We start from the raw sequence: 16,736 nt of genomic DNA on the forward strand, positions 1-16,736 counted from the left end.
CAGTTTGTTTATGCGAGTCTGTTTGCCAAGCTAATCTTCCCGCCTTTCAAGTGGGAGCCAGCCAGAGAAAGAGGGAGCGAGGGATGGAGAGGGAAGGAAAGAGGCAGGCAGCAGTAGTTCTAGCGAGAAAGAGAGAGGAAGACACTTCGAATGGGCTCCAAGTTGCTGTAAGAGGTTGTCTGTAAGGTGCTGCGGCCATTCATCAGTGGTGGCCTGTTTGCTGATTGGACCGCTAAGAGTGTGTGTGTATGGGGACGCAGTTCGTGAGCAGCCAGTTACCGCGGTGTGTTTGAGGGAGAGAAAACGGGAGGTGCTATGCTGGAGCTGTGTGCTCAGATAGAGCCCCCCCTCACCTGTAGAAGGAGGGAAGAGTGAAAGACCTGGGTGGGACCCTCACAGACCTGCCACTGTCTCTAATACCAGCTGGATGGGGGTCCTGGTCTGCTGTGACTGCTTCTTCTATAGGTAATTAGCTACTCTTGCTCTGCTCACCCCTTTATCTCTCTCTCTCTCTATCTTGCGCTCACTTTCTGTATTGCTCTCCCTCTCTCTCGCTGTTTGTTATTCCTGGTTGTGTCGCTGTAACTTTAAGTTTTAATTTTGGTCTTGTCCTCCCTCTCCCTGCCCCTCTGTGGCTGAAACTGCTCTGTAGCTTTGTGTTTCTCTGATTCTGCGGTATGGTTTGAAGGAGACGATGTAGCGGCACAGATTTGGCTTTAGTCAGACCGAGGAGAAGGGAGCAAGCTAGTTGTGCCAGAATGGTACAGAGCCAGAGCCATGTAGTGATTTAGCCTCATTGAGTTAGGAGGAGGAATGGCACTGGACCAGAGACTGAGGTATGCCCAGGTTTAAGGCTGGTTAGAGGAGGAATGGCATGTAGCCTTCCCAACCTCCCGTCCACTGCCCTGCTGGCCGGTCGGATGGTCTCGTCTGTTTGTTTGTACACACAGTCACTGTGTTCCTTCCCAAGACCTTTCTGTTAGGTACAGCAGAGCAGTGAGGTAGTCTGCTAGCTAGACTTTGACCTTCTCATACAGTTAAAGGGGTCCTAGTTGTGGGAGGGAAAAAGTTGTTTACTTAGCTAGCTTAGTTAGCATGGTTACTTGAGCCATGTTAGCTAGATTAGTAAGCATAGCATGGTTACTAGAGGTCAACCGACTATGATTTTTCAACGCCGATACCGATTATTGGAGGGCCAAAAAAGCCGCTACCGATTTAATTGGCCGATTTTTGCTGTTGTTTTTTTATAAAAAATATTTTATTTTATTTAAAAACATTTTTTTTATGTAATTTTTTCACAATATATTTATTTGTAATAATGACAATTACAACAATACTGAATGAACACTTATTTTAACTTAATATAATACATCAATAAAATCAATTTAGCCTCAAATAAATAATGAAACATGTTCAATTTGGTTTAAATAATGCAAAAACAAAGTGTTGGAGAAGAAAGTAAAGTGCATTATGTGCCATGTAAGAAAGCTAACGTTTAAGTTCCTTGCTCAGAACATGAGAACATATGAAAGCTGGTGGTTCCTTTTAACATGAGTCTTCAATATTCCCAGGTAAGAAGTTTTAGGTTGTAGTTATTATAGGAATTATAGGACTATTTCTCTCTATACAATTTGTATTTCATATGCCTTTGACTATTGGATGTTCTTATAGGCACTTTAGTATTGCCAGTGTAACAGTATAGCTTCCGTCCCTCTCCTCGCTCCTACCTGGGCTCGAACCAGGAACACATCGACAACAGCCACCCTCGAAGCAGCGTTAGCCATGCAGAGCAAGGGAAACAACCACTCCAAGTCTCAGAGCGAGTGACGTTTGAAACGCTATTAGCGCGCACCCGGCTAACTAGCTAGCCATTTCATATCCGTTACACCAGCCTAATCTTGGGAGTTGACAGGCTTGAAGTCATAAACAGCGCAATGCATTGCGAAGGGCTTCTGGCAAAACGCACGAAAGTGCTATTTTGAATGAATGCTTACGAGCCTGCTGCTGCCTACCATCGCTCAGTCAGACTGCTCTATCAAATCATAGACTTAATTATAACATAATAACACGCAGAAACACGAGCCTTAGGTCATTAATATGGTCGAATCCGGAAACTCACGTTTATTCTTTCAGTGAAATACGGAACCGTTCCATATTTTATCTAACGGGTGGCATCCATAAGTCTCTAAATATTCCTGTTACATTGCACAACCTTCAATGTTATGTCATAATTACGTAAAATTCTGGCAAATTAGTTCGCAACGAGCCAGGCGGCCCAAACTGTTGCATATACCCTGAATCTGCGCGCAATGAACGGAAGAGAAGTGACAATTTCACCTGGTTAATATTGCCTGCTAACCTTGATTTCTTTTAGCTAAATATGCAGGTTTAAAAATATATACATCTGTGTATTGATTTAAGAAAGGCATTGATGTTTGTGGTTAGGTACAGTCATGCTACGATTGTGCTTTTTTCGCAAATGCACTTTTGTTAAATCATCCCGCGTTTGGCGAAGTCGGCTGTCTTTGTTAGGAAGAAATAGTCTTCACAGTTAGCAACGATCCAGGCGGCCCAAACTGCTGCATATACCCTGACTCTGTTGCAGAGGTGACACATTTTCCCTAGTTAAAAGAAATTCATGTTAGCAGGTAATATTAACTAAAGATAGATGCAGGTTTAAAAATATATACTTGTTTATTGATTTTAAGAAAGACATTGATGTTTATGGTTAGGTACAAGTTGGAGCAACGACAGACCTTTTTCGCGAATGCGCACCGCATCGATTATATGCAACGCATGACAGGTTAGATAAACTAGTAATATCATCAACCATGTGTAGTTAACTAGTGATTATGATTGATTGATTGTTTTTATAAGATAAATTTAATGCTAGCTAGCAACTTACCTTGGCTTCTTACCGCATTCGCGTAACAGGCAGGCTCCTCGTGGAGTGCAATGTAAAGCAGGTGGTTAGAGCGTTGGACTAGTTAACCGTAAGGTTGCATCCCCAAGCTGACAAGGTAAAAATTTGTCGTTCTGCCCCTGAACAAGGCAGTTAACCCACCGTTCCTAGGCCGTCATTGCAAATAAGAATGTGTTCTTAACTGACTTGCCTAGTTAAAAAATATTTATATAAAAAAAATGTTTTTAAAAATCGGCAAATCGATGGCCAAAAATACCGATTGTTATAACTTGAAATCGGCCCTAATTAATCGGTCGATCTCTAATGGTTACCTGGGCCACGTTCAGTTTTGGACACAGATCTGGTATCAGCTCAGCTTCTCTAAATCACAATCTGAACCATTCGGGAGAAAACATACAACAGATCTTGTAGCAGCGTCTAGGAGCAACTTTACACTACTCCTACCTGCTCTTGAGGGTTCAGAGAGTGTTGTTGACCAAGCATCATGCTACCAGATTTGTGAGTTAGATCTGGCAGACTGGGTGGAAGAGTGGGTAACACATTTAACAAACCAAACATTTAAATGCCGTTATACAAGGTAAAGTCAAAACCCAAACCGGTCCGTGCATCAGTATCGGTATATAGTCAAATACGGTATACCGCCCAGACCTAACACACTCACACTTGTGAACCTGAATCGGATTAGACCATCAGACCCTCTCTGTGCCATTCAGAACTCTGTTTACATTTGCTCCCTCCACCTAGCTAGCGTGAAGAACAGCCTGCCCTTTGTGTTTCTGTTCACGTGTGTCCAAACACATGACTGTGTGTGCGTACGTCTATAGGTAAAACACACACAGTAGCTTTGTGAAAGCACGGCCCAGTTCCAGAAACTGTAGTTTTTCTTTACAGGGCAATTATCACCAGTCCTGAGGTGGGACTTGGCTCCTGCTGATGCCTAATTGGGTGACCGATCAGTTCTATTTCTGGCATTACTTCCTGTCTACCTTGGCACCTCTGTCAGCCAATCAGGGGGTTTGGTGGTGTTGTCGGTTTGATTGATGAGTGTTGGTTTTGGAAACACCCACATGGACAAGGTCCTTGTTGACTTCAGCCACAGTCCAATCCCAACTCTCGGACAGAAATAGCTGAAAACTAAAGTAGCATTGTGTGCTCTGCTTTCTGCTCTGACCACAAAAGTTTCACTCTGTCTTACATTTTCAACCTGCGTCAGGATGATTTTCCTGTGGTTTGCCCCTCTCTCTCTCTCTCTCTCACACACACACAGATTAGCTTCCTGTCAGTCTGGGTTTAAAACAGGTGCTCGCCAGATGATCACTGTAAGGGTGAGACAGAGAGGATAGATTGAGAAGGGATATGTCATAAGCAGCAAGTAAACTGAAGCATGTTTTTGCTGTATTGGACAGACACGGCTCCACGGAGAAGAGTAGACAGATTCTCAGTGAGTTGTAGCCAATTTTAACCTTCGCCTTGGCTGTAGGTCTGTATGATGGTAGAACGGTCGATGCCCTGTTTGACCTAAACACACACACACTCATTAACCTGGGCCCTCCTCACATGACTGATATAACACTGGATCAGTGTGATTGGAGGGTAGGCTAACCTAATACAGAGGAAACGGTACAATTCAATTAGCCCTCAGCCCTATACACCACGCTTCATTCATATGTAGGCCTATCTGTATCTGACACCTACCTGGTTTGGAGCTTCGCCCAGCGGTTTCTCTGTCTGTTTTCTCCTAAGACTTGAGTGTGTGTGGTGTGTGTGTGTGTGTGTGTGTGTGTGTGTGTGTGTGTGTGTGTGTGTGTGTGTGTGTGTTATCCAGCTGGAGGTCAAGAGCAGGACAGTCATTAGTGATGTAGTGGGGAAAAATCGATAGTTACATATCCCAGTATTATTATTTATTTTTAAAGTCATTTTTATTTTATTTTTTACTGTCGGTAGCGTTAGCTAGCGCTAGTCGGCTGTACCTGTATAAAAACTTGAGTATTTTTCATCCTATAGCTTGTTCCCCATCTTTTTAAATAGTGAGCCAAAATGTTTCCAGAACTTTTTCTTCATGCTCTGTCTCTCTGGAGCAGACGTACAGTGAACAATATGTTTGCAACATAAAATCGCAATGACATCCCAGCATCGAATCGCAATACATGAAGAATTGTGAAAATTGCAATACATATTATCTGCTCCTAAGTATCATAATAATATCGTATCGTGAGGTTCCTGGCAATTTCCAGACCTAACAGTCATCTCCTCTCTAAGGTTGTAGAGAGGGGGAGAGGCAGACTGTAATAAAACATGAGATAAAGATGCCATGAATGCTGTTTTATAAGATGTTTTTGCTTCTCAGGATTTGGGTATCTGTTTTTGGGGGCGATGCGGAAATGTGGTGTTGTCCTGTCACTGTGTTGATGCCGCAGAGGGTGACTAGTGACTACAGCTCGGAACGTTCAGGACCTGAGGCGCTAGACACCAGAACAATGGTCCCTGAGAGTGTGGGTGGGTGTGCATTTGTGCCATGTGGCTGTCATTAGGCAGGTCGTCTTGTGGTTTGAGCGTTGGGCCAGTTAGTGAAATGTTGCTGAATTGAATCCCGAGCTGACAAGGTAAAAATCTGTCGTTCTGCCCCTGAACAAGGCCGTTAACCCACTGTTCATCGGTAGGCCGTCATTGTAAATAAGAATTTGTTCTTAACTGACTTGCCTAGTTAAATAAAGGTTAAATATGATTAGATATTTAAAATCTTTGGCAGGCCTGGCCCATTCTACAGTGCTGAGACTGTTTTTTCCTGAACCAGTGTTTCCCAACCCTGGTCCTCCAGTACCCCCAACAATACACCTGTTTCATTATAGCCCTGGACAAACCAAGCCTCAATGAGCTGAATGAGGTGTATGATTACTTGACAAGTTGAATCAGGTGTGCTTGTCCAGGGTTACAGTAAAAATGTGTGCTGTTGTGGGTACATGGTCCTAAACCACCTCAATCCTCCATACTGCATATCTCCTGGCCCAAAACCCTGTCTGTCACTCAAATAGAGCTCAATTGGACTTGGCTTGGCAAGCCTCGACTTAAGTGAAAATGTTTTTTTTTATTGCTAACTTGTATATAAGTGTTTGGAAAAAGTCCACCGTTAGGCTGAATAATGGCATGGTTATTTTCCTATAATTGCTGATGGGACAGTCATCTGGTGACTGACTGACTGCACAGACACACACACACCCTGTCTGTCTGGCCAAGGGCCTGGGGTGTGGGTTGGGGACCGTGCAGCAGACTGGAGAAGGTTCTAGTCTCTGTACCTCAACCTGTTGCAGAAGGAATGGAAGGCAGAGTACAGGAGTGGAGGAAGGGACTAGGACTCTGCTTCAATTGTCAACCATTTCCTCCTTCCCTTCCTGTTGAGTCAAGATTGCAGAGCGACCTCCATGGGAGAATCTCAATTGCATTTCCTTGATTCCTCGTGTCCTCTCTTACCACCTCCTCAAAATCCATTGGACGATGAGGTCAGAGGGGAAGGCAATGGGTTTTGAGAAGGAAGTAAGAATCAAGAAAATCAATTGAGTTTCGCCCCACGTGAAGCACCATAAACTCTCTGGTCTCAGTCTGAGGTGTTGTAAGCCACATGCAAGCAGTGTAACATTATACTGGATTTGCCCAGTCCTACTGGTCAGTTCAGATAAGGAGACTGACGGACTCCCTGTCCTTCTCTGCTTTCACCTGGACTTAGCAGTCTGCACTAGACTGTAATGCATAGCTAAGTGTGTGTGTGTGTGTGTGTGCGCACACAGCCCTACCTGGGTCTGGCTAGAGGTGACTGGGACCAGAAATCGGTCCTGGCATTTCTAATACACCGGACCCTTTATTTAGATTATTTTGGAGGGCCCCTTCACTGCCCGTTTTTTGTTGTTGCTTAATGTCCACATTATTAGCCAGATAATGATAACTTTGCACACAAAAAACCCCTGAGTTAGACAGGCCCCTGGGCTAAAAGTGGACCAGTCCGCCTTTGGAGAGAGAGGAGACAGCTTTGCTGTAACCTTACCTCCACATTTAGATCTGCACCGTCAGCGCACACACACACTCACACACACACACTCTCTCCATGAAAACTTGGCCTTTTTGTGGCTGGCTAATGCTGCTGGATGATTCAATGTCATCCCCTCACATCTCCTCTGGCTCCTGCAGTGGGATTAGATGAAGGGTAGTAGACCCTATGAGTAAGGGTTAGGGGCAGAAACCATAGCTGTGTGCCCCTCCCGAGGGACTCTGGGAACATAAGGCACAGAATAAGGGACACAGGAAATGCCTGGGCGTATCACTTCCTGTTTATGGAGTTTGACGCAAGTGGGGGAGAGTGGAGTGGTAGGTAGGCAGACAAGTCCTTAAAATGCCTCAATACACAATGTTCTGCACCTATGATTTTTCTCTCTCTCTCTTGCTTACTCACTCTCTCGTTCTCTCACTCTCTCATGCTCTCATTTTCACCTCATACCCTCACACTCTCCAGACTGCTTTCTTTCTATCCACACACTTTCTCTCTCCCTCTCCACACACACACACCCCTGCCTGCATAGCTGTGTAATTGGCTGGGTGCTGCAGTGCGCTTGGCAGCTGTACCCCTCATTTGTTTCAATTGTCAGCCATCTGAAATGGCGCAGCTACCAAGGATGGAGGGAAGGAAAAGTTTGAGGCACAGGAAGCACACTCTTGCACGTACAGACAGTATCGTCATGTCTTCCACCTTCACAGAACAGTGGTTCACTTCTACTTCCTCTCTGAGATATGATTATGATTCTTATGAGTCACACACACTGACTGTTTAGGCTAACCTGAGAGGAGGTGGACTAACACAAGGGGAGGGGGGGATGGGGCAGAGATTTTGCTGACGACAGCAATGTTCCCGAGGTAACATTCCGATCTGTTATTTACTCACGTTATTACAGACGCAGACCTATAACCTAAAATGCTTTCATATTATTTTATTGCTAAGCTGGTGGTCAGGGAAGAAAGGAGAGAATGAAAGGTGACTTTTCAAGACCCAACAGCACTGTGCCTATGTAGGTCTCTTCATCACAAACCCATGGGACCCAAAGCAGGGCCATAGAAACCTAATGAGCGCAATCATTAAATTGGAGCTCATATCCCCTGCCTCCCCAGGAGTCAGCCAGGTGCTGCCAACCAGCCAGCCAATCACAGGCTTGTTTACACCTGGGCGACTGGATGAGGTCATTGATGTTCCCCCGCCCCCCTGGGTGTTCTAGGCCTAGCAGCTGATCTCATCGGTTCATAAAAAGGATGAGCTCATATTATCGCTGTGGGGTAGGCGACGTACCCCTTTGATTGGTCTACACTGAGAAACCTAGAGCTTGCCATTTGTCAGTGTCTATTGCTATGTATTGAGCATAGACGTCAGCCACTGCTTCCTCCCTTCACCTTACAGAAGCTACTTATTGATTTGACCTATCACCCCTCCGTTATTCCTCTTTATTTCCCCATTCGAACATGAATGGGAGCCTCTTCTGCTCACTTCCTCCCTCGCTCATTACGACACTATCTGGGTGTGAAAGTCAAAGAGAAAGAGGCAGGAACATGTGGTTGCACTATTGTTTTTCTGTCTTCTCGATGTTGAACTGCCTGTTTGATTTTTGTTGTGTGTCTTCAGTCTGGCAGAGGGAAGGAGGGGAGTGTGTGGTGTTTGCCGTTGTGAGATGGGCAGGGTGTCTCTCTGCCATCCTAACAGTGCCCTCCAGGAGGAAAACGTGCAGCTTGGTCCTGGAATCCATCATAACATTCTCCTCTGTCTAAACAATCTATCACCATAACACTGTTACAATCTGTTATGTATAGGGCCCTCAGCTTTCCCTGGTCTGTTTACATTGTGAAGGAACAAGAAAATACTCAGGGTCCTAGTTAAGTTCTTGCACCACAAGCCATCTGTCACATTTCAGTAGTTCTTGAGAGGTTTGTTCAACTGGTTAGTGAGTTGAGTGTGATTTTCCCTGACAAACAGGCATGTACATTGAGTCGTATTAATCCCTCATGGCTAATGGACAGAAATCTCATTAGCACTGGTATGACATTCTTTTGACAGAAGAAGTTTGGTTCATAAGTTGAACAATAGATTTTGACATCCCTGTGGTAGTTGTGCTGATAGCGGGTTAGCTGTTGTTTTGCTAGTTGTAGCAGGCTAGTAGCTCTTGTTGCTCTGCTAGTTGTAGCAGGCTAGTAGCTCTTGTTTCTGTGCTAGTTGTAGCAGGCTAGTAGCTCTTGTTGCTGTGCTAGTTGTAGCAGGCTAGTAGCTCTTGTTGCTGTGCTAGTTGTAGCAGGCTAGTAGCTCTTGTTGCTGTGCTAGTTGTAGCAGGCTAGTAGCTCTTGTTGCTGTGCTAGTTGTAGCAGGCTAGTAGCTCTTGTTGCTGTGCTAGTTGTAGCAGGCTAGTAGCTCTTGTTGCTGTGCTAGTTGTAGCAGGCTAGTAGCTCTTGTTGCTGTGCTAGTTGTAGCAGGCTAGTAGCTCTTGTTGCTGTGCTAGTTGTAGCAGGCTAGTAGCTCTTGTTGCTGTGCTAGTTGTAGCAGGCTAGTAGCTCTTGTTGCTGTGCTAGTTGTAGCAGGCTAGTAGCTCTTGTTGCTGTGCTAGTTGTAGCAGGCTAGTAGCTCTTGTTGCTGTTGTGCTAGTTGTAGCAGGCTAGTAGCTAAATGTTGTTGTGCTAGTTGTAGCAGGCTAGTAGCTCTTGTTGCTGTTGTGCTAGTTGTAGCAGGCTAGTAGCTAAATGTTGTTGTGCTAGTTGTAGCAGATGAAGAGTAATGGTTGCATCAGGTTTCTCTCCCCAGGCTGTTGTGGTGTCTCAGTCTCAGGGGAGAGCTAAAGCTTCTCTCTGTTCACGATAGTGTCAATATAAACGCTATACAGGGCATCTAAACCATGTTGCACACTTGATTAATGCATTGATTCACAAATGTGAGGATATTTTTAAAGCCTTTCATTTTCAAATTTGGCTACTGGTATTAAGGTCATTATTGCAGGGACATGTGGTGTGGGAGAGCAGTTCTTTACACTACCATTCAGAGGGGGGTTTGTGGTGTAGATCTCTCTTTTGGCGGTACTGTGGGAGACATCTCTTAAAGAGGGATTTGAATCTAGATCCATCTCTTTACACTACACAAGTATCTCTCCTGGACCTAGTTTGTGTCCGCAAAGTAGTGCATGCAAAGAGGGCCTATAGCTCAGAGAATATGTACCCATGCATGCAGCAACAGACACACACTGTTATATGCTGTCTTGTCTAGTCTGAAGGAAGGTAGTATATTTGATGAGCTATACTTCTTCATACAAACCGATCTTGATGTTCCTATTGGGCAGTTTTTCAGCTGGCCTTGCATTCTCTTCTGACTTTTCCTGTCTGAACAAGCAGTTGTTGTTTTGAAGATGAGCACACACATCTCTCCTAACTAATGGCGAGTGTGTTTGTCTGTTAATTCTCTCCAGGCAATAATGATCAGCATCATGCTTGTCAAGTAGTTACAGATGTCTCTTAATTAGTCTGACTGACTCCTGACTTCAGAGTGTGGAAAGGCTCTTTGATGAAACAACCCCAATGAGATGTTGGGCTTCTGAGTGGCGCAGCGGTCTAAGGCACTGCATCTCAGTGCTAGAGGCGTCACTACAGACCTTGGTTCGATTCCAGGCTGTGTCACAACTGGCCGTGATTGGGAGTCCCGTAGGGCGGCACACAATTAGCCCAGCGTTGGTCGGGGTAGGCCATCATTATAAATAAGAGTTTGTTCTTAACTGACTTGCCTAGTTAAATAAAGGTTCAATTAAAAATAAATAACCCTGTGCTAAAATGGAGGTTAGGCTACATATCTCGGTTCGGCCAACTTTCCAGGGAGGTGGGCCTTTTAACCTCTCAATGTCTCCCTCTTTTTCTCTCGCTCTCACTCTCGCTTTATTTTTTGTTTTGCTCTCTTCCTCTGCATGTTTGTAGTTGTTTTTGGTCACATGAACTATGAGAATGGCTATTTCAAGCAGACTTTGCACAACATCTCGAGAAATGGACAGGTGGGGGGCTTTTTGTAATAAATGTAGATGTTTTGGGCACAACACGTGACTGCGGTCAGTTGAATTCAGTGTTTGAACAACATTTGCTGGAGATAGTATCAGTCCTGAAAACAAGGGGGTGTGAGACATTTCAATTAACTTGAAGATTACTCTTCACGTCCAGACTCTTTGATGTATGAGACGTTTCTCATTTCTCACACATTCTTTCAGTTTCTCCCGTCATGCTGTCCGTTTCTCCCGTCATGCTGTCCGTTTCTCCCGTCATGCTGTCCGTTTATTACTCCTTACTAACATTGACCTGTTTCCTTTTTCACTCTACGTAGGAGAACTGACATTGGTTGTATAGCCCCAGTAACTCTGACCTGGCAGTGAGTCAGTCTGTCCCTCTCTGCCCACCAGGTTTACTGCTCCATGAAAAGACCACTCTGTTCCCGCTGCATCCCGCTGGCCTGTCCCCTGTCCACACGCACGTCCTGAGCAAATATGGGTGGCGCCAGCTACCATCTCTCTCTCCCTCCATCCTTTTCCCTTACACAGTCCTGCTTCCCTCTATCTACCCCTCCACCTTTCCTTCCTTCACACAGTCTCCCTCTGTCTGTCTGGCTTCCTGAGAAAACATTAGTGGGGACAGAACAGGGTGTGGGACAGTCTACCTAGTACATACCTCACTCCCTCGTTTTCATTTCATCCTTCCTTTCCTTTTCCCTCCTGACCTTGCACAAAGTTCCTCCTCTCTTTTCCTCAAACTCTGCCTCCCTCCCTCTCCTCATCTCTTACACAAGCCTCCTCTCTCCCTTCACTCCTCCCTTCGTCACGTTCCTCCCTCCTTACCCCGCTCGTTAGTCCTCCCTCCATTGCTCCATCGCATGTCCCTCGTCCCTAGTCCAACTGCTACACCAAGCCCTTCTCTTTTCCACTCCTTCCTCCCATCTCTCCCTCCTTGCATCCCTCTACCTCTACAGTCTCCCTCTTTCACTCCATCATGTCCAATGATGATACGAAGAGTGGTGATGTTGATGGGCGATAGTGGTGTTCTACTAAGCTACACCAGTCTTCAGATGTCTGTCTGTTCTAATGCCCGGCCTTCTGCCTGGTAGGCTGTAGTTCACCTGCTCCTGGCTCTGTCAGATTCTTTCAGGTTTCACTGGTTTCAATCGTAGTGCGATGCTGCATCTGGAGAAAGATACAGCAGCAGCTTTTAAAGGCAAGTCTGTCTCACTTCCTGTGTCTTTTTAGATCTTAGTTTTTTTATACTACTTTTCTGTACATAGTAACGTGATATGGAGCCAGCAGTATCTCTCTGTGAATGTGGTGGGTGAGGTTCAGGTTTCAGGAAACGGAGTTCACCCACGCATCACAAACACAAACATCCTTCAGCATCTACGCCCTCATTATAGAAATATACTAGGAAATGGAGAATGGGAAAAATATAACTCTGAAGATATAAGCGTCTGTCAGGGTCTGTGCATAGACATTTGCCTGTAGGTGGCACTATTGTTCCTAAATACAACACTGGCCTCTGAAGGGAACATTCATGGTGAAACAGTGCTGTCATGCTTGGTGCAGTAAGTCTGCACCCTCATCGTGAAACAGTGCTGTCATGCTTGGTGCAGTAAGTCTACACCCTCATGGTGAAACAGTGCTGTCATGCTTGGTGCAGTAAGTCTGCACCCTCATCGTGAAACAGTGCTGTCATGCTTGGTGCAGTAAGTCTGCACCCTCATGGTGAAACAGTGCTGTCATGCTTGGTGCAGTAAGTCTGCATCCTCATGGTGAAACAGTGCTGTCATGCTTGGTGCAGTAAGTCTGCATCCTCATGGTGAAACAGTGCTGTCATGCTTGGTGCAGTAAGTCTGCATCCTCATGGTGAAACAGTGCTGTCATGCTTGGTGCAGTAAGTCTGCATCCTCATGGTGAAACAGTGCTGTCATGCTTGGTGCAGTAAGTCTGCATCCTCATGGTGAAACAGTGCTGTCATGCTTGGTGCAGTAAGTCTGCATCCTCATGGTGAAACAGTGCTGTCATGCTTGGTGCAGTAAGTCTGCATCCTCATGGTGAAACAGTGCTGTCATGCTTGGTGCAGTAAGTCTGCATCCTCATGGTGAAACAGTGCTGTCATGCTTGGTGCAGTAAGTCTGCACCCTCATGGTTGCCAAACCAAATGTCTCAAGATCAGTTTCTGCTTATTTTCTGCTTGTTTATGCTAATATGATCATCTGGTTTCGTCGTCAGGGTTAATGGTTCCTATCATATTATTTCTGAGAAAAGAACATTCTTCTCCTTGCCATTTTCAAGAGCGCTTCTGAGAAATGGGAAGACTGTGGCATTGGAGAACCTTTCCCTCGAACAGAACACCAGGAGTGACACACACTCACACATACACTGCTCCTCGGGCGAGAGAGGGAATAACAATGTAAAGTATTTTGAAGACTAGCTAAATCTTTCTCCCCCTTCTGTCATAACTCTGTGTTGCCAGATCTGTACTTCTGTAACCCCCCCTTCCTTCCACTGATAATAGTCTGGTACTGTTAGTATGACTTGACCTCAGACCAGCCACAGCCGCCCAGTAGCAGACAGACAGACTCCCTCCTCCAGTCATAGACAACAGGAACGTGACTCACAGCGACAGCGCACACCTGTGTTGACTGGCTGGCGCCAGGCTGGGACATCTGGTGTCATGTGAACATGCCTGTCTCTGATGGATGACTATGGCTCACCTTTAATGTCCTCCCCATAGAGGTAGAAAAATGGCTCGCCATAGCCCTCAATGGCAATGTCCATGCTAAAACAGGTTCTATCCATCCAGAGCCCTCTTTCTACCTCTATGCTCACCACCCACAGCAGAGATAGAGAACATGTCTTGCACTGCCTGTTGTCACCCTTTAAGGTCAAAGCAGTGTTTTCTCACAAGTATTGTTTGACGGGAGGTATTTGGAGTTTTCTGTTGCAAAATGGCTGTGGTTGTATAACCCAGAGGTGCTACACGTTGATAGTGGATAGTGGAGTCAGAAGTTGACCCATAGAGCAGATCCAGGATCAGCCAAGCTGACCCCCATCATAAGTAAACTCAAACAGGGCTCTGGAGTTTTCATTTGGGAGCACCAGTGCAATTTTTTTTTAATAAAAAACAACAATTTAAACAAGTTTGTTGTAACGCCTAAGCTTTGCTGTACCGTTGTTTCGTTAGCATCATGCTTGCACCATTTATACAACGAAAACTTCTTGTTTCTAGACCAAACTGTTCAAAGGATCTGACCCATATTACAGGCGCAGCCCATATTGGAGGGTTGCAATTTACATTGAGAAAAAAGGTCACTGGCCGTTCTAAAACGAGCCGCATTTGTTTCACACTTTGTTCAGTCAATTAGATAGCTAGTTTAACTACCTGGTAACTTCAACAGTATATCCAGCTTGACCACCTGGTAACTTTATGACTATATCCAGTAGAGGTCGACTGACTCTGATTTTTCAACGCTGATACAGATGCCGATTATTGGAGGACCAAAAAAAGCTGATACCGATTAATCGGCCGAATTATTATTATTATTATTATTATTATTATTATTATTATTATTATATATTTTTTTTATATATATTTTTAATTATTTGAAAAAATATATTATTATATATTTTTATTTATTTGTAATAATGACAATTACAACAATACTGAATGAACACTTTTATTTTAACTTAATATAATACATAAATAAAATCAATTTAGCCTCAAATAAATAATGAAACATGTTCAATTTGGTTTAAATAATGCAAAAACAAAGTGTTGGAGAAGAAAGTAAAAGTGCAATATGTGCCATGTAAAAAAAGCTAACGTTTAAGTTCCTTGCTCAGAACATGAGAACATATGAAAGCTGGTGGTTCCTTTTCGGTTAGGTTGTAGTTATTATAGGACTATTTCTCTCTATACCATTTGTATTTAATATACCTTTGACTATTGGATGTTCTTATATTCACTTTAGTATTGCCAGTGTAACAGTAGAGCTTCCGTCCCTCTCCTCGCCCCTGCCTGGGCTCGAACCAGGAACACATCGACAACAGCCACCCTCAAAGCATCGTTACCATCACTCCACAAAAGCCGCGGCCCTTGCAGAGCAAGGGGAACAACTACTTCAAGGTCTCAGAGCGAGTGACGTCACCGATTGAAACGCTATTAGCGCGCACCCCGCTAACTAGCTAGCTAGCTAGCCATTTCACATCTGTTACACCAGCCTAATCTCGGGAGTTGATAGGCTTGAAGTCATAAACAGCTCAAGGCTTGAAGCACAGGGAAGAGCTGCTGGCAAACGCACGAAAGTGCTGTTTGAATGAATGCTTACGAGCCTGCTGCTGCCTACCACCACTACCACTTTTTTCGCAAATGCGCTTTTGTTAAATCATCCCCCGTTTGGCGAAGTTGGTCTTCACACGGTTCGCAATGAGCCAGGCGGCCCAAACTGCTGCATATAGCCTGACTCTGTAGCACAGAACGCAAGAGAAGTGACACAATTTCCCTAGTTAAAAGAAATTCATGTTAGCAGGCAATATTAACTAAATATGGAGGTTTAAAAATATATACTTGTGTATTGATTTTAAGAAAGGCGTTGATGATTATGGTTAGGTACACATTGGTGCAACGACAGTGCTTTTTTTCGCGAATGCGCTTGTTAAATAACCGTTTGACAAAGTAGGCTATGATTCAATGATAAATTAACAGGCACCGCATCGATTATATGCAACGCAGGATAAGCTAGATAAACTAGTAATATCATCAACCATGTGTAGTTAACTAGTGATTATGTTAAGATTGATTGTTTTTTTTATAAGATACATTTAATGCTAGCTAGCACCTAACCTTGGCTCCTTGCTGCACTCGCATAACAGGTACTCAGCCTGCCATGCAGTCTCCTCGTGGAATGCAATGTAATCGGCCATGATCATTGTCCAAAAATGCCGATTACCGATTGTTATGAAAACTTGAAATCGGCCCTAATTAATCTGCCATTCCGATTAATCGGTCGACCTCTAATATCCAGCTTGACCACCTGGTAACTTTACCACTATATCAAACATAAGTTTTCAGACACTTTACTCTGTACTTTGTTGAAGCACATTTGGCAGCAATTACAGCCTCGAGTCTTCTTGGGTATGACACTACAAGTTTGGCACACCTGTATTTGGGGAGTTTCTCCCATTCTCTGCAGATCCTCTCAAGCTCTGTCAGGTTGGATGGGGAGTGTCGCTGCACAGCTATTTTCAGGTCTCTCCAGAGATGTTAAATCCGGTTCAAGTCTGAGCTCTGGTGGGGCCACTAAAGGACATTGAGACTTGGCCCGAAGCCACTCCTGGGTTTTCTTGGCTGTGTGCTTAAGGTTGTTGTCCTGTTGGAAGGTGAACCTTCGCCCCAGTCTGAGGTCCTGAGCGCTCTGGAGCAGGTTTTCATCAATCAAATCAAATTTTATTAGTCACATGCGCCGAATACACCAGGTGTGGACCTTACAGTGAAATGCTTACTTACGAGCCCCTAACCGACAGTGCAGTTTCAAAAAATACAGATCTCTCTGTACTTTGCTGTCTTCATCTTTGCCTCGATTCTGCATTTTTGTCCTCTAAAGGAACTGCTAATAATGCCAATTTTCTTTCAGTGAATTTTGATTTTTAATATAGGCCAGACAAACAAGTTTTCTACCTTCTCTCCCTTCCACTTGCCTTCTCCATTTATGTTGTAACGCTGCAATCAATTGGTTGAAACTTTGTATTGAGCAAAAGTTCAC

General features: G+C 44.5%; 1 protein-coding gene across 3 annotated transcripts in view; it reads left to right on the plus strand.

Annotated features, from left to right (window-relative positions):
• LOC106584590 (MOB kinase activator 2) overlaps positions 1-16,736 on the plus strand; it is a 107,695-nt gene that overhangs the window by 50,699 nt on the left and 40,260 nt on the right. Inside the window, exon 1 of one of the 3 annotated variants that reach the window (XM_014170052.2) lies at positions 49-465. The exons of the other annotated variants lie outside the window; for them this stretch is intronic. Coding sequence (XP_014025527.1) covers positions 428-465 — 38 coding nt within the window. The 5' untranslated portion in view covers positions 49-427. Of the gene's footprint in view, positions 1-48; positions 466-16,736 lie in introns of those variants that run through there. 3 annotated transcript variants of the gene reach the window in all.

This window comes from Salmo salar, chromosome ssa23 (assembly GCF_905237065.1).
Source record: "Salmo salar chromosome ssa23, Ssal_v3.1, whole genome shotgun sequence".
In the NCBI taxonomy this organism is placed as follows: Eukaryota; Metazoa; Chordata; class Actinopteri; order Salmoniformes; family Salmonidae; genus Salmo; species Salmo salar.